Raw genomic sequence first — 26,924 nt, forward strand, 5'->3', positions numbered from 1 at the left:
GGGTTTCACGGGGTTAGCCAGGAAGGTCTCGATCTCCTGACCTCATGATCCGCCCACCTCAGCCTCCCAAAGTGCTATGATTATACGCGTGAGCCACCGCACCCGGCTCTGATACAAATTTTTATTATGAAGTGTATCTTTCATTATAAATTGATAAAGTAATGGTATGGCTTATAAACCTATCTCATGTGAATTTAGGTTTGAATAATCATAGTAATAGATATTCTTACTATGTGCAAAACATTGTTATAAGCACTTCAAAAATATTGTCTACTCCTACCAACAATCCTACTAAAGTAGGTAATAGTTGTAATCGTTAAGTTTTTGCCAAGCTATATAAAAACTCCCTACATCTTGGTGGATAATAACAAGAAGGGTTATTTCAGGACCAAATTCTATTTCTGTATGGATCAGCAATGGCTCTGCTCCATATTTTCTTCATAGACAGACCCAGGCTGAGAGAAACTGACATAAAGGGATCTCGGTGCTCTCAAAGATTCTTCAGGAAAGTAGACACATGGTACTTCTACTCATATTTTATTGACCAAAGCAACTCACTTATAAAGACTGATGTGTAGATAGTAGGAAAGAGTGCTCCTTACATGGAGAGGAATATAGTAAACCCATATCAATGGGCAAGGATATATAATACTCCCCAAAAGGGCAGTAAAATCATGGGAGCAATAGTTCAATTTACTACAATATTCTTATCTAAATTTTAGGCATGAGAAAATTGAGAAATAGAGTTTAGGAAGTTTCTTAAAGTCACCTAGTAAACAATACAGGATTGAGATTGAAATGGAGTGGTCTGTCTCCATAAGTCTGATACCCAGACTCCAAGATGGCTCAGTAAATTCTCACCTTCTGGTATTCACAGACTTGTGTATCTTTTGTATCTCGCTCCCAAATTGGATAGCTCTGACCTATGAAACTAATAAATATTGTGACTCCCAAGAGGTTAAGTCATAAATGATATTGTGACTTCTGTTTTGCTGTCTCTTTAATCACTCTGGAGGAAGCCAGCTGCCATATATTGAACCCTTGTGTAGCCCTACAAAATATGTCATGTGCCAAGGAACGGAAGTCTTCTGCTAATAGCCAACATCAGCTTTTTAGCCAGGTAAGCCATCTGGGAATTTTCCAGTTTCATTCTTCAGCTTAAGTCTGCAGATGACTAAAGTCCCAGCAAATAGCTTGCCTCCAATCTCATGAGAGATCCCACGTTGAAACTACTGTTCACTCACCCTCAAATTCCTGAATCATGGAAACCATGTGACATAATGAATTTTTCCTATTATTTTAAGCCACTAAATTTTGGGACAATTTGTTATGTAGCAATAGAGTCTATACCAGAGTCAATCTGTTTAAACACTATGCCAAGCTGCCACTGCATATAAATTAGTGATCATGTGTAAACAGATAATCCTTACATTTACAAACCAGCAAATTCATGTAATATAAGAGGGATGGAGAGGAAAAAGTAAAGAGATATTGAGGAAACAATAACAGGAAGTATCACAGATAAAGAGAGAAACTGAAAAACTGAAGATACACAAGAAGGCTAAATGCAATGTGTTCCTTAAACCACCTGTTCCAAAGACAGAGGCCAGAACTTTCAATAAATAGATGCTGAAGAGATTCTTTGAAAAAATGATTATAGGTTCAATGTTAAAGTGAATGGAAAGGTTGCTAATATCTCCAAAACCAATGTTTTTCACCCTGCCGCCTATAACATAGTATTTCTTCAATATTCTGATTGCTATTCATGAAGACAATTTAGTTGGTTTTGATCAGCTTTACTGAAATTAGAGAGGGGAAGGGAGAAGAGGGGAAAGGTGAGGAAGGGAGGAGAGGAATGCCCAAACATGGTCTCCACGTGCATCTTGGCTTTTACAGACCACAGTGGCCTCAGAATCATCAAATTTCTTATGAGATAGTTTAGAGACACAAGCCTGAAGAGTCAACAAAATTAAATATGCCAGGTTATACAACCATGAGAATGTCCATGAGGAGTAGACTAGGTAAGTAAATACATGGGGCCAAATTTATAATATAAAACAGCAATGCAAATCAACAAAATTGAGATTTCTGCATCAATATAATAAAGAGGAATGGATCCTAGTGAAGGAAGAAAAGAGCAAGGCACACAATAATACACTATGATTTCACATATATGAATTTCAGAAACAGGACAAACTTAATCATACTGTTCATGGATACATATGTACATATACCTATAAAGAAAAAAAACGAGAAAATGATTTTAATAAAAGTTCAGATAATGGAGAGAAGGAGAGTACAAAGGGAATAGTATCTGGATGTCCAGGACACTAAGCAGACATTTTTTAAAAAATAAACTTTATCATATTTTTAAGAAAAACACACTTTGTTTTTGTTTTTTGTTTCTTTGAGACAGAGTCTCACATTGTCACCCAGGCTGGAGTGCAGTGGCAGGATCTCGGCTCACTGCAGCCTCCACCTCCCAGGTTCAAGAGATTCTCCCACCTCAGGCTCCTGAGTAGCTGTAATCCCCACCACCATGCCCAGATAATTTTTTTGTATTATTAGTAGAGACAGGGTTTCACCATGTTGGCCAGGCTGATCTTGAACTCCTGACTTCAAGTGATCCGCCCACCTCAGCCTCCCAAAGTGCTGGGATTACAGGCGTGAGCCACCGTGCCCAGCTCTAGAAAGATGTTGTTTGTTAAAAAAGAAATCCATGCTGACAGTAGAAATTTTGAAAACACATAAAGGTTTAGATACAATAATAAAAATAATCCGTATTTCCACCACTATGGAGACTCTCTATATCACAGTTTGGTGTTTTGCATTGTTTCTTTTTACCACCTATGAAAAGTATTCTTTCTTTTTTTTTTTTTGAGATGGAGTCTTGCTCTGTCACCCAGGCTGCAGTGCAGTGGCGCGATCTCCGCTCACTGCAAGCTCCGACTCCTGGGTTCACGCCATTCTCCTGCCTCAGCCTCCCGAGTAGCTGGGACTACAGGCGCCCGCCATCACGCCCGGCAAATTTTTTGTATTTTTAGTAGAGACGGGGTTTCACTGTGTTCGCCAGAATGGTCTTGATCTCCTGTCCTCGTGATCCGCCCACCTCGGCCTCCCAAAGTGCTGGGATTACAGGCGTGAGCCACCACGCCCGTCGGAAAAAATTCTAACATGGCAAAATCTTAAGAGAATTATTTCTGCAAAAAATTGGGAAAAAAAAGTTGCAACTAGAGTATACAATGTTTCTTATTTTCAGCAACTGTTTTCCTCTAATGTTAATGTTTTACATAACCATACACAATGATCAGAAATAGGAAATAGACATTGGTAAAGTATTAACTAAACTTCGGACCTATTCAAGTATCACACATCTTCCCCCTAATGTTCTTTTTCTGTGTCAGAATCCTATTCTGGATCCCCCACTGAATTTAGTCACTACTTGTTTCTTAGTGTCTTTAAGTCTGTATTAGTTCTGCTGCCTGTTCTTATATTTATGATGTTCACACTTTTGAACAGTGCTGATCAGTTATTTTGAAGAATATCCCTTGATGATTGTCCTTTTTTTTTCCACTGGAGTGAGTTTCTGGGTTTTTGACAGGAAATACTACCAAAATGATAAAATGTCCTTCTCAATGCAATGAGTTTATGAAACACATATGCCTTGTTACTTTGTGATGTTTACTTTACTTAGTTAAGGTGGTGATTGCAGGCCGGGCGCGGCGGCTCACGCCTGTAATCCCAGCACTTTGGGAGGCCAAGACGGGTGGATCACGAGATCGAGACCATCCTGGCTAACATGTTGAAACCCCGTCTCTACTAAAAATACAAAAAATTAGCCAGGCGTGGTGGCGGGCGCCTGTAGTTCCAGCTACTCGGGAGGCTGAGGCAGGAGAATGGTGTGAACCCGGTAGGCGGAGCTTGCAGTGAGCCAAGATGGTGCCACTGCACTCCAGCCTGGGCGACAGAGCAAGACTCCGTCTCAAAAAAATAAAAATAAAAAATAAATAAAATAAAAAATAAAGGTGGTGATTGCTAGGATTCTTCAATGCAAACTTACCATATTTTCCTTTGTAGTTGATAAGGTAACTTGGAGAAGCAAATCATGCTTCTTAAAATTTGCCCACTAATTTTAGCATCCATTGATGGATTTTACGTGAAACAAGATCACTATATTCTTTGCCGGCCGGGCGCGGTGGCTCAAGCCTGTAATCCCAGCACTTTGGGAGGCCGAGGAGGGCGGATAACGAGGTCAGGAGATCGAGTCCATCCTGGCTAAAACGGTGAAACCCCGTCTCTACTAAAAATACAAAAAAATCAGCCGGGCATGATGGCGGGCGCCTGTAGTCCCAGCTACTCAGGAGGCTGAGGCAGGAGAATGGCGTGAAACCGGGAGGCGGAGCTTGCAGTGAGCCAAGATCGCATCACTGCACTACAGCCTGGGCTACAGAACGAGACTCCGTCTCAAAAAACAAACAAATATTGTTTCCCTAATGATCATTTTCTGTTTCCTTCCTTCCTACTACATTTACTAATTGGAATTATACTGTAAGGAAGAATTATCCCTTCTTTTTATTTATAAACATAAGTTAAAATCCAATACTTTTAATTTTTTTTTTTTTAAGACAAAGTCTTGCTCTGTTGCCCAGGCTGGAGTGAGCGGTGCAACCACAGCTTACTGAAGCCTCGAAATCCTAGGTTCAAGGGATCCTTCTACCTCAGCCTTCCATGTAGCTAGTACTACAAGTGCAAACTACCACACCTGGCTAATTTTTTTTTTTTTTTGCAAGGTTCATATTAGCTAAATATTCTTTTTCCACCAGTGAGAACCCTGACTGTCATTATATACAAATAGATAATTTTACTTATTTGCTTAATAGTAATATGTACATAGTTTCAGAATTGATAACCCATATTAATAACAAACACTTTTGCTAAATTATAGTATATACTATACTAATCCATATATATTAGATTACAGTGTGTGTGTATATGTATATATGATTGTGTTTTTTTCTTTAGTCTTAAAGTATCCAAGTAAATTTTTTTTTTTTTTTTGAGATGGAGTCTTGCTCTATCACTCAGGCTGGAGTGCAGTGACGTGATCTCAGCTCACTGCAACCTCTGCCTCATGGGTTCAAGTGATTCTCTTGTCTCAGCCTCCCAAGTAGCTGGGATTGCAGGTGCGTGCCAAAACAGCTGGATGATTTTTTTATTTTTAGTAGAGACCAGTTTCACCATGTTGGCCAGGCTGGTCTTGAACTCCTGACCCCAGGTGATCTGCCTGCCTCGGCCTCCCAAAGTGCTGGGATTACAGGTGTAAGCCACGGTGCCTGCCCAGGGAGTATGCAATTAGTATTGTATTCCAGTGTTACTTAGGTTAACTTTTATCTTCTTCCCTCCCTTAAGTGTTACTATGTTATTAAGTTAATACAGCTTGGTTTATTTGTTTCATTCCTTGTATTCCATTTTGTATCCCCCATTTCTATCAGTTTTAATCGTTTGTTTAATAGTTTATTTTGCTGGTATATGAAACATTACTATAGTTGTAAGGATCCCTTATATGGAAAGGTATAGTCAAAAAAGTGTCATTCCCTTCTTATCCTTACTGTTTTTTCCCATTCCCCCTTCTTTCCGCCTGTTTCTTTCTCATCCACCTCCCATAGCTAGCCAATGATTTTTAGTTTTTGGTTTAGTTTTCTATATTTCTTCTGCACAAATGAATAGAAAATTGTGTGTTTTCTTATGCTCCCTTCTTTCTCAGCAAAGGTCATTATATTAAGTATATTCTTTTGGACTTTGCCTTATCACTTAAATGTATATCCTGGAATTTACACTAGTTCATAGAGATCTTAGTTATTTTTGTAGCTGCATATTACTGCACAGTATAAATGCATCCTACTTTATCCAACCACTCTCTTATATGGGGCATTAAAGTTTTTTGAAATATTTTAAAATTCCAAACATTGCCGTGATGAATAACCATGGGTGTGCAAACCACAGCTTTAATTATTGACTTAAGTAAAAAGGAAACAATGTTGAAGATAATATATAGTCCATCTGTCTAGTATAAAGCACCTCTTTTCCAAACTCTGTCTTTAATGAAACAATCATGGTAACATCATATTAAAATACAGAAATTCAGAATTAAGCTCTTTGACTGCAAACTGTGAGATAAAAGCAACCAAGCACAATCTTCTCTTTTCTTTCAACTTTTCTGCAAATCACATTGTTCCCCCTAGTTCATAGTCATATTTGTAGCTGCATATTACTGCTATCATGTCCAAAATAAAAACAATTAGAGTGTCCCCCATTTTCCACCACTCAGGGAACCTTAGAGGCTTTAAAAATGTCAACGATAACAAATTACTTTCTTAGCTCATTAAAGAATAACATACTTGATAATATTTTATGACTATAAAAGCTCAAGAAATTGCACAAGGAAGACATACTGTGGACATGTGAACAGGCACAGTAGAAATGTCTTTTACTAAGGGGCCTAACACACAAAGATTTGTGTATATAACTAAAACTACATGCAATGAAAACTGGTATTTTATGTTCTATTCTATTTCACTAAAAAGAGAAATATTTTGTCCTTGACAACTAAATTGATTTCACAACTTTTCATGCTTGTTCAGACCTGTAGTTTGAGAAAACACTGTTTAATAAGTATATATGCTTTGAACTAAAACCAATGTGTGCTGGAATCTGGAATGTACCTCTTACCAACAGTTTTCTCAAGAGAACTTCTTAACTTCTGCATGTCCATTTCCTACTTTGTAAAGTAGAGATACTATCCATAACAGAGGATTGTTACACTGACTAAGTAAGAAAAAAAGAAAGAAAAACAAGAAAAAAAGAAGAAAAAGAATTTCAGATAGCACATAGTACAGTAGCCAACAAATGGAAAGGAGAACTATCATTAAAAATGATAAAATGGATAAGGAATGTAGATGCTGTACTAGAGGATTCAAGTAGTACATAAGCAGCCAAGGTTCGGTCTACCTTCTGTGGTTGGAAAATAATGACTCATTGGATGTTTAACTTTAGTTACTCTCCTTTCTCCTTCTTCAGGCCACTATAGTGGCCAGCCAGGTGTGAATCAAAGGAAGTCAAGACTGGACTAATGCTGTCCCCGTCTTTCCAATATATGGTCATATTCAGCATGGATATCTTTTCTAAGATCTCACAGACACACCCAGAAATCCATGGGAGAACTCACGCGACAGGAAGCACATTTGCCCTGTTGGTCATCTCTAGTGAGTTCAGCAGAGTTCCCAAACTTGGCTTGGCATAAGAGTGGCATGAGAAATATTCAGATTCTGAGGACCTACTGAAGAGTTATTACATCAGAATAATCTTGAGCAAGGCCTCAGAATCTATGTTTAAAACACATGCATGACTGGGTGGTTCATGCCTGTAATCCCAGCAGTTTGGGAGGCAGAGGCGGGTGGATCACCTGATATCAGGAGTTGGAGACCAGCCTGACCAACATGGTGAAACCCTGTCTCTACTAAAAATACAAAAATTAGCTGGGTGTGGTGGCGGGCACCTGTAATCCCAGCTACTTGGGTGGCTGAGACAGGAGAATCGCTTGAACCCGGGAAGTGGAGTTTGCAGTGAGCTGAAATCACGCCATTCATTGCACTCTAGCCTCGGTGACAAGAGCAAAACTCCATCTCAAAAAAATAATAACAAAATAAAAAATAGAACACATGCATGAACATGCATGTGTGCACACACGCCTAGTTCTGAGATAGCCAGCCCACTGATCAATAAGAAAGTAAGGACTTTTATTATTGTTCCTATTTCATCACTGACAAGTGTCAAATAGATGCTTGATTTCATAGTGGCCAATCCTGTCACCAAGGCTCGAGAGCACGTTCACTGCAACCTCCACCTTCCTGGTTCAAGGGATTTTCCTGCCTCAGCCTCCCGAGTAGCTGGGATTACACCACCACACCTAACTTTATTATTATTATTATTATTATTATTATTATTATTATTTTATTTTATTTTAGCAGAGACGGGGTTTCACCTTGTTGGTCAGGCTGGCCTCGGACTCCTGATCTCAAGTCATCCATTCTCCTCAGCATCTCAAAGTGCTGGGATTACAGGCGTGAGCCACCTCTCCCAGCCCTTGCATTTGGAGGCAGAGGCGGTGGTTGCAGTGAACCAAGATCGCGCCATTGCACTCCAGCCTGGGTGACACAGTGAGACTCTGTCTCAAAAAAAAAAGAAAAGAAAAGAAAACACACCACACCTTAAGGAGGCAAGCAGTGGAAGTTGAAAGACCACAGAATTTGGAGAGTTTAACTCCTTCCTAGCCATGAGGAATACACTGGATAAAGTGAGGCATGTGAAAGCAAACTTCCATGTGTTGTGTAAGTTTCAGTCATTTACAGGAGTGGTTTTTGTTGTCATTCAATAGGTATAATATTACCATTCTGGAATCAAATGCCCATATAATCAGTTTCCCTAGTCTGTTTTAGAGATTTATCCATCTCCCTTTTTATTTCAATAAATACCAAAGGGCACATTTATTTTTGCCCTGATGTGCAATAATTAGATTGAAAATATTTACACATCAAGATATTAAAAACATTGATAATTTACATCACTTTTATAACAAATTCAACATTAAACAGCACTGTTTTGATACATTTCACTCGTGTTATATCAAAATTCTATATTCTCCTTATTTCAGTAGCAGAATTTGTGTCTGGAGATTTTGGGCAATGAAATTAAAATTTAAAGTGATATCCAACGCCGTATTACAATCAGCCACGTCCACAGAACAGTATCATATCACCTTATAGCACTGGGCAAAATTTTATTTTGTTTCCATGATAAGTGACTTGTAGTCCCACCCATACTGTTCCAGCCATATCGTTTTTCAGAAAAAATTCTTTTTTTTTTTTTGAGACGGAGTCTTGCTCTTTCGCCCAGGCCTGACTGCAGTGGCGCTATCTAGGCTCACTGCAAGCTCCGCCTACCGGGCTCACGCCATTCTCCTGCCTCGGTCTCCCGAGTAGTTGGGACTGCTAGGCGCCCACCACCGCACCCGGCTAATATTTTGTATTTTTAGTAGAGACAGGGTTTCACCGTGTTAGCCAGGATGGTCTCGATCTCCTGACCTCGTGATCCGCCCGCCTCGGCCTCCCAAAGTGCTGGGATTACAAGCTTGAGCCACCGCGCCCGGCCCAGAAATAATTCTTTTGGTTGGGCTTTCATTGCCAATTTCATACACTCTTCTTGATCGGGCAACTACCTAAAGAAATTCACTCAGACATTGTTCAAAGGATGTTTTCAGAGGGCAATGATTTATAATAGCTTAGACAGACTCTCAAAGCTCTGCTTCTGAGATCGAAATTTGAACTTGTCATTTAATCACTACATGTCACTTATGTTTCTTTCTATTGAGCTCTGGGAAGCATTGGGATACAATCTTCAGGGGGATTGAAACCATAGGTGGTGAGTGGACTAGTCATTCCTCAACTATTCAGTAATAATAGGGGCTGGGTTTCTCTAATAATGGGAGTAGATATGTTTCAATCTACATTTCTTATTTATTTTCCTGTATCATCAATGCTTGAATCTCGGCTCTAACCTACTTTATTGTAATTTGGTTCTGAAGCATATGCCAAAAGCACTCAGCAAGGCTGCAGACAAATGCTTTAAAGTGCACCTCCAATTCCAGTGACTTTATGAACATCACATTTGAAAATAAATCATTTTTCATCTCTGTACCCTGAGTATATTTTGGACTTCCCTTCGTTCCCAAATACCCTGAATTCAAGGTATCTCAATCCGTGGAGCAGTTGTCCAGAGGAAGAGAGAAGCAACAGCCCCGCCCCCAACCCTTGGGAGCAGAAAGGGAAAGAATTATCCAAAGGAACTGTTTAAAAACTCAGATGTAGCGGACAGATGTAAAACCATGGCTGCATAGATGGATGTCCCAGGGGTCCAAAACTTAATCTCAAATGGGCAATAATTTGTTTGGCATTAAACTAAACCAGTTTGATGAACTCAAATGCCCTCGGCTCAATAGGCAGGACTCTCCGAGGAGCCTGTGTTACTTCCCTCACTTAAGTGCAGATTTGTAATAAAAATCTTAATGCTAGTGGTATGCTTTTTGGACATATAAGAAGCTAACCACTTGGAGTACCATATTTGAGAGGTCAGAAAATTCCACAGTTAAAGATCGGTTTATAATTTACGAAGAAAATAGAAAGTTTTGTTTCTCTGAGTTGAAATTTGCCAAGCACGGCGGGAAATATTGCAAGTTTTTGGCACAAGGCTTTGTGCTTTCCTCATAATTTGAGATCTGCGTGAAGCCTGAGGGTTCGGGGATCATTATCTGAGAAAAACCGGGCAGTTCGGTGTAGACAATTTTTATATTTTTGGCTTTTTTTGAGGTGTAACAAACACAACTCGGGATCCGAGAGGACATTCTGCGGCTGCCAGCGAGGCGGGCTGGACAGCGCACCAATCACGGCGCAGCTCCGCCCTATATAAACGGGCGGGCGCAGCGCCGCGGCCCGAGTCCCGGCCAGTGCCTCTGCTTCCGGCTCGAATTGCTCTCGCTCACGCCTGCCTTCAACATGTCCGAGACTGCGCCCGCCGCGCCCGCTGCTCCGGCCCCTGCCGAGAAGACACCCGTGAAGAAGAAGGCCCGCAAGTCCGCAGGTGCGGCCAAGCGCAAAGCGTCTGGGCCCCCGGTGTCCGAGCTCATTACTAAGGCTGTTGCCGCCTCCAAGGAGCGCAGCGGTGTATCTTTGGCCGCTCTCAAGAAAGCGCTGGCAGCCGCTGGCTATGACGTGGAGAAGAACAACAGCCGCATCAAGCTGGGTCTGAAGAGCTTGGTGAGCAAGGGCACTCTGGTGCAGACCAAGGGAACAGGCGCGTCGGGTTCTTTCAAACTCAACAAGAAGGCGGCCTCTGGGGAAGCCAAACCTAAGGCTAAAAAAGCAGGCGCGGCTAAGGCCAAGAAGCCAACAGGAGCAGCGAAGAAGCCCAAGAAGGCGACGGGGGCAGCCACCCCTAAGAAGAGCGCCAAGAAGACCCCAAAGAAGGCGAAGAAGCCAGCTGCGGCTGCTGGAGCTAAAAAAGCGAAAAGCCCGAAAAAGGCAAAAGCAGCCAAGCCAAAAAAGGCGCCCAAGAGCCCAGCGAAGGCCAAAGCAGTGAAACCCAAGGCGGCTAAACCAAAGACCGCCAAGCCCAAGGCAGCCAAGCCAAAGAAGGCGGCAGCCAAGAAAAAGTAGAAAGTTCCTTTGGCCAACTGCTTAGAAGCCCAACACAACCCAAAGGCTCTTTTCAGAGCCACCCACCGCTCTCAGTAAAAGAGCTGTTGCACTGTTAGGGGGCGTGGCTGGGGAAAACGCTGCAAAGCAGGGGCGGGTCACCTTCCCGGGAACAAAGTTGGGGGGGAGAGGAGTGGGATTGTGTGTTTGTGGCTCGGAGCTGCTTTTGACTAAGGGGTCGCGTCGCTTTCCGTCGCCCAAGCCGGAGTGCAGTGGCGTCATAGCGGTTTTACTGCGTTCTCGAATGCCGGAGTTGAACCCATTTGGGCCTCCCTAGTACTTATGCACTTAGCAGGACCTGGCCTGCAGACAGCATGGGAAAAAATGGGGCAATTTCTGTGCTGGTTGCAAGCCTACTGGTTTTCCCTACGGAGTATGGCAAGCAATAACGGAGTTCAGAGGTACGTCTCGGGCCAAGTGGCATAGTACTGGCATTATTTCCTAAGGACTACATTTCAAGTGCTTGGGGAGACCACTGCCACGTAACTGACAATTAGAAACTGACACTGCAGAAAAATAAATTGGTCCTTAAATGTGTCATTTGGACGGATTAAGGACTTGCCCAAACGTAAAACTGCCAGACTTGGGGGATGTCCCAATTGGCATGGCTTCTGTATGCAACGAGTCCCATAATTTGTTAAAGGAAGAAAGGAATGTGAGCTCTCCTAATATGCTAGGTATCTTTCCGTGTAAGTTCTGACACTACAATGCTAAAAAGAAGACGGATCTCAAAAACAACTACTCAAAGCGAAGTGCACAGCTGTCTTACCTAAAGAGGCCTATTTATAGTAGCCTCTGGTATTCTGGTCTGGGCTTTCTGATTGGGTAAAAGTAAAGGAACGAAATAGCCAATGAAAAGGTAGACTTTTAAGTGTCGTTTACATTGGCATTTGTGACGACACACTAAAATTAATCCAATCATAAACGAAATCTGATTAACCTCATTTGAATACCGCATCTATAAATGAACGGGGCCTCGGTGGGAGTGATTATTTTCTCAGGTGTTTGCAACAGTCTTGTAACTATTAACGCTACGATGCCTGAACCTACCAAGTCTGCTCCAGCCCCAAAGAAGGGCTCCAAGAAGGCGGTGACTAAGGCTCAGAAGAAGGACGGGAAGAAGCGCAAGCGCAGCCGCAAGGAGAGCTATTCAGTGTATGTGTACAAGGTGCTGAAGCAGGTCCACCCTGACACCGGCATCTCTTCCAAGGCAATGGGGATCATGAATTCCTTCGTCAACGACATCTTCGAGCGCATCGCGGGCGAGGCTTCCCGCCTGGCGCATTACAACAAGCGCTCGACCATCACCTCCAGGGAGATCCAGACGGCCGTGCGCCTGCTGCTTCCGGGGGAGCTGGCCAAGCACGCCGTGTCGGAGGGCACCAAGGCCGTCACCAAGTACACCAGTTCCAAGTAACTTTGCCAAGTAAGCATCTTTACACCTAATCCCAAAGGCTCTTTTAAGAGCCACGCATGTTTTCAATAAATGAGTTGTAATCATTTCACTCAAAAGGGGGGTTATTGGACTTAGCACAACAGTACCAATCTTTAATGTTACGTTAGTACTGCAGAGGAAATAACTTGGAAGTTACAGGGAATAACAATAGGTACCAGAAACTGAGTGCTATGGGTACGTATTAGATCGTTAGCTCATTTAGTATCACATAACACTGGCATAAATTGAAAGTATTGTAAATGTACAGCTCTTTCGTTTCCGTGTGCAGATTTCCAAGTTGATCGTGATGTTGATCCGGGACTCGGTGTGGTGACGGCCTGCCCTGGCACTAAAGTGCACGCTCTTGGCAACTTACTTACGTTTGGAGCTTTCTCCACCTCCACCCCCGCCCCCCATTTTCTTGTAAAATTTTTACCATGCAGATATGTAATAACTGCAAGTAAAGGCTGAAGACAATGTGAGCTGAACACGGAACTATTACAAAGGTTTCTGATTTGTTTTGTAATTGGGCCAGTTTCTGTCTGAAGCTCAAGCGAGTAGGGGAGGGAAAGGCGTATCCTAGGCGCTGAGGTGCAGGAAAAAGAAGCAGCTTCTGAGACACCTTAAAATTCTTTGGCTAAACCGTCTTTTTCAGAAAGCCATTTAATTTATAGTTTTCTTTTGGCAGCTTTCAGGTTAAAAGTCCTCTGGGTAACAGCAGAAACTAAATAGTCAATCATTAAGGTGTCTGACTGCAGGTAGGCAATAGTTATCGCAGGACTGAAGCCCCCTGTGCAGTACAATTTACCCTTTCCTAGATGCCCTTAAGTACCGAGGACTGGAGGAGATAGAAAGGGAAAGAAGACCTCCTTCTGGTAGGATGTAGCTTCTGCACAAGGTAGGATGATGACAAAAGGTTTTCACTGCTGGGGAATGGATGATTGCGGGAAAAAAAGAATCTCGGAAAAGTCGGGAGGGAACTAGGAGGGAGTGGCCAGAAGGAAAGGAACCAATACTTGAGACGTGAAAAATGTGAGATGGATGAGGCTAGGTTTGGAGTCAAATGTTGGCTGAGATGGAGAATTTAAGTGCTGGGTGATCATTGTCTAAAAGAGGAATGAATTTAGAAGTTTGTCCTCATGCCCTCATAAACAAACATGAAATCATGGATTATGGGACACATTTTCCTTAACATGGCAAGCGTGGTACTTGTACGGATAAATAAAAGCCTGAGTAATATTTTCTAAATTCTTAAAAGTGACAAAGAGTGTCTAAGAAAGTAAATTCAGAGCCAGGGACTTGGCCCATGTTAAACCCCAAGCACTACAGCTGGCTTTTACCCAACCCATGGAAACTGACCAGGGTATAGAGCCTGATAAATCTTTTTAGGTGAAGGTGAGACACCAGACCAAAATCTGTCACCTCAGGGTAGAAGGATGAACCGGAAATACACATACAAACCCATCACAGATGAATGCAAATAAAAGAGTCAGCTCTGAAGTTGGGTTCTGAGCAGTGTAGATTCTACTGCTAAGGCTTGGACTACAAGCCATCCTTGATGCTCACTTGTTCCTGGCATTCATACCATAGGGATTCAAACACCCAAGCTGAGAATTTAATTTAGGCATATCCCAGGCTGGTTTTGTGCCCCTGAGTACCTGGTAGAAACAAATACAAGTCATCTCTGGAAAAGAAGCTTCATTTTACACCTCAACAAATTGCCACAGCTAAGATATCCCCCCAAAAATGCACAAGCAGCTTCACAATTTAAATTAAACAAACATCATGAAACCGGAAGTATGACTAATGAACACAAAAGCAACAGACAATGGGAGTTGGACGTGGTGGCTAATGCCTGTAATCCCAGCACTTCCGGAGGCTGAGGCTGGAGGATTGCTTGAGACCAAAAGTTTGAGATAGTGTCTCTGAAAAAAAAAAAAAAAAAAAAAGCAACAGACAATGGAAATGAATGAAAAGGGAGAATTAACAAGATACAGACTTGAGGCCGGGCACAGTGGTTCATGCCTGTAATCCCAGCACTTTGGGAAGCCGAGGCGGGCGGATCACGAGGTCAGGAGTTCAAGACCAGTCTGGCCAACATAGTGAAACCCTGTCTCTACTAAAAATACACGAAAATTTAGCTGGTGTGGTGGTGTGCGCCTTTAATCCCAGCTACTCAGGAGGCTGAGGCAGGAGAATCGCATGAACCCAGGAGGCGGAGGTTGCAGTGAGCCAAGATCGTGCCACTGCACTCCAGCCTGGGCCACAGAATGAGACTCTGTCTCAAAAAAAAAAAAAAAAAAAAATACAGACTTGAAATGACTAGTGTCTTTTTGAAAAAAGAAAAAGAGGCCAGGCACAGTGGCTCACTCCCGTAATCCCAGCACTTTGGGAGGCTGAGGCAGGCAGATCACCTGAGCTCAGGAGTTCGAGAACAGCCTGGCCAATATGGTGAAACCCCGTCTCTACTAAAAATACAAAAATCATCCAGGCGTGGTGGCATGCACCTGTAATCTCAACTACTCAGGAGGGTGAGGCAGGAGAATCACTTGAACCCAGGAGGCAGAGGTTGCATTAAGCCAAGATCACGCAATTGTCCTCCAGTCTGGGCAACAAGAGTGAAACTCCATCTGAAGAAAAAAAAAACCAAAAAGTCTTGTAAATATATTGAGGGACTAAGGAAATACAAAAAGTGACCACACAGATTTGAAAAAAGAACCTAATAGAAATTCTAGAAAATAAACATGTAATTATAAGACAAATGGAAATGAAAAGCTTACTGCATGTGTTTAACAGCAGCCAATTGGACCTACCAGTAGAAATTTAATAAATATGTAATCAGATCTTAAGGAATTATCTGAAATGCAGAGATAAAAATGCAAAACTGAGTTTAAGAAGCCTGGAATTAGGGCCGGGCAAGGTGACTCATGCCTGTAATCCCAGCACTTTCAGAGGCCAAGGCAGGAGGATTGCTTGAGCCCAGGAGTTGGAGACCAGCCTGAATAATACGGCAAAACCCCAAATCTACTGAAAATACAAAAAATTAGCCAGGCATGGTGGTGCGTGCCTGTGGTCCCAGCTACTCAGGAGGTTGAGGTGAGAGAATCACTTGAGCTAGGGAAATCAAGGCTGCAGAGAGCCATGATCACACCACTGCACTCCAGCCTGGGCAATGAGAGTGAGACCTTGTCTCAAATAATAAATAAATAAATGAAAAGAGACCTAGAATTAGTAGTAAAATATGATCTGACATTGATCTAATCACAGTACCAGAAGAAACAATCAGGGAGAGTGATGCAAATGTGAGATTTAAAAGATCATGGCCAATAATTTTCTAGAATGGATAGATTACTAATAATTAAAAATAATATAAGAAAATAAAAATTGAAACCTAATGTGTTGCTCATCAAAGCAAGCCTAGGTTAACAAAGTAAATATTTAAACAGAAAAATGATACAAAAAAAGGGAGTCACTGTGTGCTGTGAATTAATAAGCTCTGCAAATTTTTACAAATGTAATACTGATTTTCAAAAGATTGTGACTTCTGTTACATATTGACATATGATCTCACACTAAAGCACTGTTTGAAATTCTGCATGGAGGATAATTGGATAATTGGTTATTTACATGAATTTTGTGTCTAGCTAACTTTTATCAAATTCTATTAATCCTAATCAATATTTAGTCGACTGACTTAATTTTAATTGCATATAGTACTATTAGCAAATAAAAATGTTCGATATTCTCTCCCGTAACTATTTATTGTTTGCTTTAATCATCTTACTGTGCTAGCTACCATCACAAACAATATGTCATATTAGACATGCTACCAGGTATTGTCTTTTTCCTCCTGTTCATAGGAATGACTGGTGGTTGATGATTTATAATTGCTTTTGTGTGTAAGTGCATGCATGTGTATGTGTAGTCTTCATTGTGTTAATGTAGTTTTTGGTTTTTGTTTGTTGTTGTTGTTTTGAGACAGAGTTTTGTCTGTTGCCCAGGCTGGAGCGCAGTGGCCGGATCTCTGCTCACTGCAGCCTCCACTTCCCAGCCTCCCACCTTCACCTCAGCCACCTGAATACAGGGGATTACTGGCGCACACCACTGCACTCGGCTAATTTTTTTGTATTTTTAGTAGAGACAAGGTTTCGTTATGCTGGCCAGGTTAGTATCAAACTCCTGACCTCAAGTGATCTGCCCGCCATGGGGTGCCAAAGTGCTGGGATTACAGGTGTGAGCCACCATGCTGAGCCCTGTAGTTTCCTTATAATCTTCTTTTAAGATTTTTTATTAGGAATGATTTATGAATTTTATTCGATCACTTTGACATCTGAAGAAATCATATGCTTTTTCTTTTTTAACCTGTTGCCATGAAGTATAGATAGATTTCTGTGTGTTGATTCATACTTTTATTCCTAGTCCAAATTTTATTTGGTCATGTTATATTATTATTTTAAATAATACCTGAGTAAGTTTTGTTAATATTTTTCATGGATTTTTTCCATTTCTATTTGCATAAAATCATTCTATGATTTTTTTTTCTTTTAGATTTAGTCTTGCTCTGTCACCCAGGCTGGAGTGCAGTGGCACGATCTCGGCTCACTGAAACCTCCACCTCCTGGGTTCCAGCGATTCTCCTACCTCAGCCTCCTGTGTAGCTGGGATTACAGGCATGAGGCACCGCACCTGGCCCATTCTATTATGTTCTGTTTTGGGCTTACCTTTTTCAAGTTTCATTATAAAAATTATGGTAGCTCTGTAAGCTTAATTGTGGGGCTCCCCATGTCTATTATGTTATCTATTGCCATGTAACAAATTATCCCAAAACTAATTTCTGTGAGTCAGGAATCCAGAAGTGATTTAGCTAGGTGGTTATGGCTCAGGGTCTTCCTTGAGGTTGAAGTCAAGTTGTAAACATAGGCTGCAATCATCCAAATCCTTGACTGTAGCTGGAGGATTCCCTTCCAAGGTGGCACACTCGCATATCTGGCAAGTTCAAGCTGACTTTTGGGTGGAGGACTCAGTTCCTTGCCTGTTAGAACTCTCTAGAGGGGTAACTGATTATCTTCAAAACCAAACAACTGTTTTCTCTTAGCAGGAGAAAACAGAAAGAGAAGGGGGAAGGAATAAGCCGCAATGCCTTTTGTGAACAAGATTCGAAACTTACACACTTCTGCCACACTTTTTAAACGTCATTTATTTATTTATTAGAGACAGAGTCTTGCTCCGTCACCCAGGCTGGAATGCAGGGACCTGATCTTAGCTTACTGCACCTTGGAACTCCTGAGCTCAAGCAATCCTGCCTCAAGTCTGAGGCAGTAGTAGCTGCCTCCAGTCTGAGTCTCAAGTAGCTGAGACTACTGGTGTGAGCCATTTCCTCCGGCACATGTTATTCAATATAAGCAAGTCACTGAAAACTGGCACATACCCAGAAGTAGAATTAAGCTACACCCTTTCAGATCAGAATAGTAAAAGAACTTCTTGAAATATTCCAAAGCCAAAAATGTGGACATTGACCCCAACTGCAAAAATACCTCAGCAAATTCCAAAGTCTTGAAGACTTCTGAGTAGATCCCCCCATGGGTGAGGAGACCAACCACAAGCAACACTCAGTGGTAGCAGGAGGTGGCAGGGGTGAGGGCAGGAAGCAGTGCCCCTCCCAGTCTCCCAGCAGACTTGCCACCATGATCAGCCAGCCCTCTATACCACCCACTGGCCAGTGCATCCTGGAAGATGCCAAGTGGACAAGCCAGCACTCAGACACACAGATTTGGGAAAGTGAAAAACCATTTAGCCCTGGGGCTTGAGGCAGGGAAAGGGATGGGATGGGCAAGAAGTGCATGGCCATGCCCAGTCCCAGAACAGGGAACAAAAAAAGGACAGGCCTGGAGTTATTAGGATGGGCCTTTGTACTGAGTAGCAATGTGTACACCATTTGGGCTATCAGAGTTCCCCTGGACAGGAGCCTCAACATCCCCTTCCCTCTCCTCTATGATTCTTTACATCCTAATTTCTTCTAAGAGGGGAGAGCAAGGGGGAGATATATGTATGCATAAAATTTTAAATTATTGATAGTTCATCTGGATTACCAAAATCTGCAGCCCTACCGTAGCTAGTAGGCGCAACCCTGGTCCCCACACCTAACGTCTTCCTGCTCCCCTTCCAGACAGCTATGCAGCACACAAGAAGGCTCTGCAGGCCCCATTGCCCAGCACTATCCCATGGAAGGCTCTGGTGGTACCCCTGAGCCCCAGGAGAACCAGCACCTTGATCTTGTAGGGTTTATCATCACCATGTTCTCTCTCTGCTGTCCCTACCATGCCCTTCTGCCATCTTCTGGGAGAAGGAAACCAAAGGATCTAAAACTGGGGCTTGGGGGAAGATTCTAGCCTTTCCTCACTCCCCTCTCCCCACGCTCTTTACTCCCCAGCCCAGAGAGATGCTGCTCATATCAGGAAAGACTATATTGAAAGACGATTTATTTTTTTCTCTGACCTTTCCATCCCTGGGAAAATGGGGAAAAAAATCAACAATTAAAAAACAAGAAATCAGAAATCCCCCAATGAATCCACAGAAAATGATGTCTATCCTCTCCCCTTGGATTTTTGTTTTTGGAAATATTTTTAAGTTGCCTTATTGTGGAGTGGGAATCCGAAATACCCAAATGTCTGTTTTCCACGGTGGAAAGCCAACCCAAAGAGCTCCCACCTTCTCTGGATGTGCCTGGTCTTGGACTCCCTAGAATCTTTCTCTGGGCTGCTGCATGTACACAGCCTCTGTCCTGGAGGCAAGAGTTTGTGGTGGCTTGGATCAGAACCATGCCCAAGATATCCTTGCTATTGCATCGTTTGAAGCTGACAGCCTGTGTCTGTACACAGGTGCTACCGTTGTGCCCCTGCTCTGCTTGCTATTGCCTCATGCCAGGCCGCGTCCTGCCGTGACGTCCTGCATCCTACCCATGAAACCCCAAGGCCAACTTTGTTTCAAACTTTTGGAGAACAAACTTGGCCTGCATCTGGAACATACTTGTTCTCAGCTGGAACATCTCCCCTACCCCAGAGAGAAAAGGTGAGCACCCACAGCTGAGGCTTGGAAATGTTTCCTGTGTTGATCTGAAAGATCTCTGAGACCTCAAGGAGGCTCTGTCTCTCTTAAAAAGAGAAAGTTGCCATTCTCCTCCTAGGACCTGGTCTCATCCCCCCTCTGTAAGCCATCTATCTCTGCCCACTCTCCAATTGACCCCACCTGGGAATGAGGGATGAAAAGGAGGTGGGGGCCAGGAGGGAACCCTGCAGCTGGTGAAGCCCTGTGGCAGGAAAATAGATGTGGACATAGAGTATGCCTGGCTTCTCTTCTTCAGCCACTGACTGGGTTGGGCTGTGAATGACAATGGAATGGCTGAAGTCTGCTGTCATCAGAAGCTAGGGAGGGTGATGAAGGACTGACCCACACAGACTGGGATGTGTGTTGGGTACAGGGATAACTCCCTGTTCACTCTCAGTGGGATCTGGGCAACACAGAGGAGTTGGTAGTCCTGTTGCTCACCTACTCAGTGTCTTTGACCCTCCGTTTCAACTGGTTCCTCTGTTGAGCCCAAAGGCTGGAAGTAGGAGACAGTATCACAGGCTGACAAAGTCTTGCCTGTTACCTTGGCATCTCATTGCTTTTAGCCTAGGCCCTTCCTCGCCTTTGACCTCCCAGTGGTTGGTATGTGGGAAGCCCATTTCAGTTCCCATGACCCATGTCTCGAACCATGGTCTCTGCTATGACAGTGGAATCTGAGGCCTTTCCCTGCTCAGTCTGGTGCCTGCTCTGCATCGTACCAGATACTGGGCTCCTGGACCCTCTCCTCCTTCCGAACTTTATTCCTTCTTTCCTTCAGGTCACGCAGCCATGTACTATATCCAGCACCACAGAAACTTTATTGTTTTTCCTCTGCTGCTTCTGGGGGCACAAAGAAGCCTTGGGATGTGGGGGAAGGCTGTTCTTATCTGGGGTTTACTCCCAGGCCAGGGGGCTGCCATCGTCTTCACACACATTCCTCAAAGAGGAAGCCCCTTTGGGGCAGGGAGGTAAGGACTTCATCTCAACATAGATTGGTGGTCGGCACAAGCAGAGGGGGATGCTTTTGGCTTTTTTTTTTTTTTTTTTTTTTTGACACAGAGTCTTGTTCTGTCACCCAGGCTAAAGTGCAATGGTTTGATCTTGGCTCACTGCAACCTCTGCCTCCTGGGTTCAAGCCACTCTTCTGTCTCAGCCTCCCTGAGTAGCTGGGACTACAGGCATGCACCACCATGTCCGACTAATTTTTATATTTTTAGTAGAGACGGGGTTTCACCATGTTGACCAGGCTGGTCTCAAACTCCTGACCTCAGGTGATCTGCCCGCCTCGCCCTCCCAAAGTGCTGGGATTACAGGCATGAGCCATCGTGCCCAGCCTCTTTTTTTCTTTTCTTCACATTTTTTTCTTTCTTTTTTTTTGTTTTCTCTTTTCTTTTTTTTTTGTAAAATGATAGGAGTTAATGTTGCAAAGAGTAGTTTACATATTCAATTTCGAAGACACTTGAATTTAGTACCGATGTATCTGTGACAAGCATGCCAGAAGTGGCAGGGGCCATCAGGGCTAGCTACTTCATACCCACTATCCTCCCATGGGGATCCAAGACCTGAGACACAAAGCAACAGCCTGCCGAGATCCCTCTTTTCATCATATCTCTTTCAAGGTTTGTCCATGCCAACACAACCTTTGGGCATCAAACATCAGAAGGTCTGTGTGTCTCGGCCCTGTTAAGAGGCAGGTTTCTCTTTCACCTGCTCTTGCACCTGGGAACAAATGCACTACCAGTAGAGAAGGGCCATCCAGCCCTTCCCCAGCCTAGACCGCTGGGGCTCAGATAGAGGTGCTAAACCCCTATGTCAAAGTTGTTAAATATTTTTGTGTTGTTCTATCAGTCCCTTTCCTGGTGATTGATTTTACAAAAGTAAGTAAGCTGCTTCGAAGGCCCTGGAAGTGAGGAGAAGAGCCAAGGAAGATGACTATGGAGGGTGAGCGTTGTTTTTTTCAAAAAAGGCTAGGTAGAGTGATCTGAATTATCTGGTACCCTCCTGAATGGAATCCTCCCATGTTGAAGGGTCCTTGGATTTTCCCCAGCCCCGACCCTCTCCCCCTTCAGGCATGTTGATAGTAGAAAAGATAAGAACTCAGAGCTATTTCTCATTAGAGACAAAAACTTGTCATCTGGCTTTGTAGAGAAGGTTCCACCTTACGCTCATAATACACTATATTTACTATGGGCTAGGGTATCATATTTATTTATTTATTTATTTATTTTTATTATACTTTAAGTTTTAGGGTACATGTGCACAACGTGCAGGTTTGTTACATATGTATACAGGGTATCATATTTAAAAGGACAAAAAAAAGCAATGTAAAATACTTGAATGAGCTTGTATTATAACATTAATATTGTTGAAGCTATCTGCTTTCCAGGCTGAATTGATTCATTTATTATTACAGTCCTGCTTTAGTCCTTTGTAATTTGTGGTAATTATGCTTTCCTTTTTAATACCAAAAAAAAAGTGTATAAAAATAAAAACTTGGGCCGGGCCCAGTGGCTCAAGCCTGTAATCCCAGCACTTTGGGAGGCCGGGGCGGGCAGATCACCTGAGGTCGGGAGTTCAAGACCAGCCTGGCCAACATGGAGAAACCCTGTCTCTACTAAAAATACAAAATTAGCCAGGCATGGTGGCGCATGCCTGTAATCCCAGCTACTTGGGAGGCTGAGGTAGGAGAATCGCTTGAACCTGGGAGGCAGAGGTTGTGGTGAGCTGAGATCAAGCCATTGCATTCCAGCCTGGGCAACAAGACCGAAACTCCATTTTTTTAAAAAAATAATAAATAAATAAGTAAAAATAAAAATTTTATAAGGCAAAAAAAAATGTAAAAAAATTTATGAACATAATTTAAAACCACTATGCCTTTTTTATATTTAAAATGCTTGGATGTAAAAAGCATTTGTGCTTTCAAGACTACATAGAAATCAAATGTACAATCACCTGGCTCTGATACCTTTATAAATGGTAGATCCTTTAAGAATTTCGACAATTCAGACTAAAATTGACCACTATCCACAGAGACAAAGCCCATTAAAATCCCCTCATAATATCCTGATGGACTTTTCCCAGATATTGTAAAGGACAAAGTAGTGCCACTACAGTTTATATAAAACATTATCCCAGCACATAGCAGGTACTTTTTAAAAAATATGCATTGAATGTATTAATTCATTTGAGAAATCTTAAACTGCAGTCTGTAAAGCAATTCTCTAGTGCATGATTGTTGTTAGAATGTCCAACAAACAGATTGGGCCTTTTTAAAGAAAACAAACTGAAGCAGAAAAATTAATACAATAAAAATTTTAAATCTTAGAAAATACTGCAGAGTATGAAAAAATTTTTAAAAATGGAAAAAACAAATTAATGAAATTTAAATTGGACAAGAAGTTAAAGCTAAGTTAATAATTTAATATATAAAACTTAAGATTAATGATTAAGTAATAGTAAAAAAAAAGTTCCAAGTGTAAGATTAACAGATTAACACTCAGCAGAGAGAGGTATAAAGAAAAGAAATCAAATAGAAGAAATTAGTCATGAAGGATTTGTAAGGAAATTCATGAAGTATGCAAAACTCCCTAGGCACTGGCTTGGGCACTGCAGATACACAGAGAGATATGGTGGTCCTTGACCTCCTGGAGCCCTCAGTTAAGAAGACTTACAGCTAAGTGTTTTCATTTACCTTTGTCTTTCACTAAAGCCTAAAAAAGTGTTTCTCATACTCTGGAAATCTTCAGCAAAGTCAAATGAACGTGGGCTCATACAGGAACTACCAAATTAATTGCATCAAGGCAAACATATGTATTCTAATTTTTGAGTAATAAAATATTATTCTGTTTTAAAATTTCAAAATATTCTTTATAAATACAAAACAATATTTTATAAATATTATAGCCAAGTTACAATTACTTTCTAGGAAACTGGGGAGAGCATGAGAAAAAAGGTGAGAGAAATTGAGAAGGACTCAGAAAAGGAATGGAAGAAGCAAACTCCTACTAAAAAAGGGAGGGGGCCAGGTGCAGTGGCTCATAGCAATTTGGAAGGCTGAGGCAGGCAGATCACGAGGTCAGGAGTTCCAGACCAGCCTGGCCAATATGGTGAAACCCCATCTCTACTAAAAATACAAAAATTAGCCAGGCATGGTGGCATGCACCTGTAGTCCTTGACCCAAGAGGGCACCACTGCACTTCAGCCTGGGTGGCAGGGCGAGACTCCATCTCAAAAAAAAAAAAAAGTGGGGGGAAGGGAAAGAGCTTGGAGAACTAAGAGAAACCCACAGCAGAATGTGGTAGAAAGATAGAGAAAAAACAAAAAGGAGACATGAGTAGATAGACCTTGTCATATACTTGGTGTCTCAGTTGTGTGTAATACCTGTCAAATAATAACTGAAATATTTCTCACATTTCTTGGGTTTTGGATTAAGTGGATTGATGAAAATGTCACCACATCTGAGAGGTTTTCTCTGACCATCAAATGTAAAATGGCACCCTTCTATCCTCATTCTTAACTTGCTGTATGCATTCCTCATTATACTTAGCACTATCTTAAATTTGTTTATTGTTTGCCTCCCCTTCCAATCCTGAAAAGTGTAAGGTCCATAAAAACAGGGAGTTCACCTGTTTTACTGCTTGTTTCCTAATGCCTAAGGCTGTTCCAGGCACATGGCAGACTCTCAAAACGTATTTGCAGCATGACATAATTTCTGACGTAATTAAAGTGCACAAATATCTATAACTACAGGCCACTACTGAGTTGTCACAGTGGTTCAACTGAATGAGTGACTCAGATTTTCTGGGTTTCGCTTTCCTCATCTATTAAAAGAGGATAATAATAGTAGATCACTTCTTAAAGTTATTTTAAGATAGTTCATGTAAAGCTCTTAAAACAGTGATGGACTTTTAGTAAGCAGTTAGCAATATTTAACAGTTATTATATTTTCCTTTTCACTGAGTTAAAATAAAAATCAGAGTGTTCAAATCTTTTCAGGTCAAAAATGAAAGTGAGAGAATATGAGCTTTTGAACTATTTGAATCCCACCCAAGAAGGGTAGTTGGAGAATTTGAAACAAAGATCACATTATTCAGTGATATTTCTTGACTAAGCATGACTTATTATGTGTTAATGCTACTAAAGTGTAGCTAGAACTGAAGTAGAGATTCCTAATAGTTCATTATAGAAGCACATGTAAAAAGAATCCTCTTTGTATAGAAAATATTAATGGTGATGGCAAAATGGCACCTAATAACTAAACCCTTCTTATTTCTTCAATCAGGGGAGAGACATGAAGACAGAGGAGAAATGAATGCATAAAATAACTGAAAATATGAATCTATACATAGAACTTAGGAAGTCTCGTCTGCCTGAAAATGACTGAGTGGATCCCACCCAAATCCAACTCATCCTGGTTTGCTACACACTGGTTCATCAAAAGAAGGTTACCGAGGGGAAGCAACTAAAGGTGTTTGCACTTCATGTTACTTTTATAAACATAAAAATAGAATTTACTTCTGTTACAGACCTAGTTACTGGGAATTCATTACTTGCCATGGACTACCTTTGCTAAGAAAAGTCTGAATGAGAAGATGGCAGGAAGTCTGAAAAAAAAGTTATAATTAATAAAATCTGCGGAGAATTGTAAATTCTGCCTTCATTGTTGATCCAAACCCTTCTTCTAAGATAGACATCTATCTACCTATTTTCACTTTACTTTCCAGCATCAAGAAGGTCTGAGTGGATAAGGCCTAAGCACTGATTTGGCTTTGGTAATGAACCTGAAGTTAAAAACAGGTTAGCTTATGCTAAGCTGCCATTTGAAAGGCCTCCTCCAGCATCTGAATTAAGGAAACAATGTTTTGAAGCAGTCACAAACCTTTTCTGATGCATTAGATCTGAGGTAGGACCTGATAATTTGTACTTCTAAATTATCCGGGTGATGCTGATGCTGCTGGTCCTGAGATCACTTTGGAGAGCTTTACTTTAAAGGAAATGAAACTGCCCTAAAATGCTAATACTAAATAGCCACACAAAGCCGGAAAATCGCAAAGAATTTCAAACCGAAGATGAGAGGTCCTGAAAAATAACAGCGGTCATCCTACTCCCGGTGCGGCTATGCGGCCATGAAAAGGAGTCTTCGGGCCGGTCGTGCCCCTCCACGCAGGCTCCCTCATGGGGTCATCCCATCAACCCTCGCCAAAAACGCCGGCCCCCTCATAGGGCCGTCCGGCCACGCCCCTCCGTGCCCTGACGACAGAGCCACACGTTTCGCCGCCGCCGCGTTACGCCCATCCGGCTCTCGCATAGGGCGTCACACGTACGTTTAACGTCAGTCCGGCGCGCGCGTCCGGGAGGTTGCCCGTAGGCCGCTAACTGGTGGTACGCAGTCCCCGCCGACTCGGCCTCTTTCTTCTGCGGCCACCAGATCGCGGGACATCGGAGACTTCGAACAATCCGGTGGAGTCCTTTACAGTTTAAAAACAGAGGACCGGCCGGGCGCGATGGCTCACGCCTGTAATCCCAGCACTTTGGGAGGCCGAGGCGAGCGGATCACGAGTTCAGGAGATAGAGACCATCCTGGCTAACACCGTGAGACCCCGTCCCTACCAAAAGTACAAAAAAATTAGCCGGGTGTGGTGGCACGCGCCTGTAGTCCCAGCTACTCAGGAGGCTGAGGCAGAAGAATCGCTAGAACCAGGGAGGCGGAGGTTGCAGTGACCGAGATCGCGCCACTGCACTCCAGCCTGGGCGACAGAGCGAGACTGCGTCTCAAAACAAAAAAAACAGAGGAACGAAAATTTTGAAGACTGAGAGCAAGGCAACAATCTTCCTTTGACCTTTTTGCTCCTCTCACAAGGGTTTTTCAGACGGCTGAAACCAACGAAATGAGTGAGGAAGCAGGCAGAAAATTTCAGCTTCAGTCTCTCAGCATCCTCCTGCTTTCTTCTCGGGGAGCTGGCACTTCCCCCTTCTCTAGTAGCTGTAAATACGCCTCCCAACTCCAAGGAGACCTTTCTTGCACCTCCCTTACTGTTATCACGCCTGTAGGGCTCTTCGTGTGAGGATTCAGTCTATGT

The 26,924-nt window shown here is 42.4% G+C and overlaps 2 protein-coding genes across 3 annotated transcripts; both read left to right on the plus strand.

The window, feature by feature from the left end:
- The first annotated feature begins 1,010 nt into the window (after window positions 1-1,010).
- H1-4 (H1.4 linker histone, cluster member) lies at window positions 1,011-25,493 on the plus strand. Of its 2 annotated transcripts, none has more exons than XR_008526080.2 (2): window positions 1,011-1,120; window positions 25,127-25,493. XR_008526080.2 is itself a non-coding variant. In XM_054557309.2 (2 exons), exon 1 carries the CDS (start codon window positions 10,608-10,610, stop codon window positions 11,265-11,267), a length of 660 nt encoding a protein of 219 aa, XP_054413284.1. In that variant the 5' UTR covers window positions 10,389-10,607; the 3' UTR covers window positions 11,268-11,707; window positions 25,127-25,493. The 2 variants fall into 2 exon arrangements, 1 of the variants encoding a protein (XP_054413284.1); XM_054557309.2 differs by lacking the exon at window positions 1,011-1,120 and adding an exon at window positions 10,389-11,707.
- On the plus strand, window positions 12,281-13,236 carry LOC100936243 (histone H2B type 1-M). The gene has a single exon (XM_054557313.2). The coding sequence runs from the start codon at window positions 12,343-12,345 to the stop codon at window positions 12,721-12,723; it is 381 nt and encodes a 126-aa protein (XP_054413288.2). The 5' UTR covers window positions 12,281-12,342; the 3' UTR covers window positions 12,724-13,236.
- Window positions 25,494-26,924: the final 1,431 nt, after the last annotated feature.

This window comes from Pongo abelii, chromosome 5 (assembly GCF_028885655.2).
Source record: "Pongo abelii isolate AG06213 chromosome 5, NHGRI_mPonAbe1-v2.0_pri, whole genome shotgun sequence".
NCBI lineage: Eukaryota > Metazoa > Chordata > Mammalia > Primates > Hominidae > Pongo > Pongo abelii.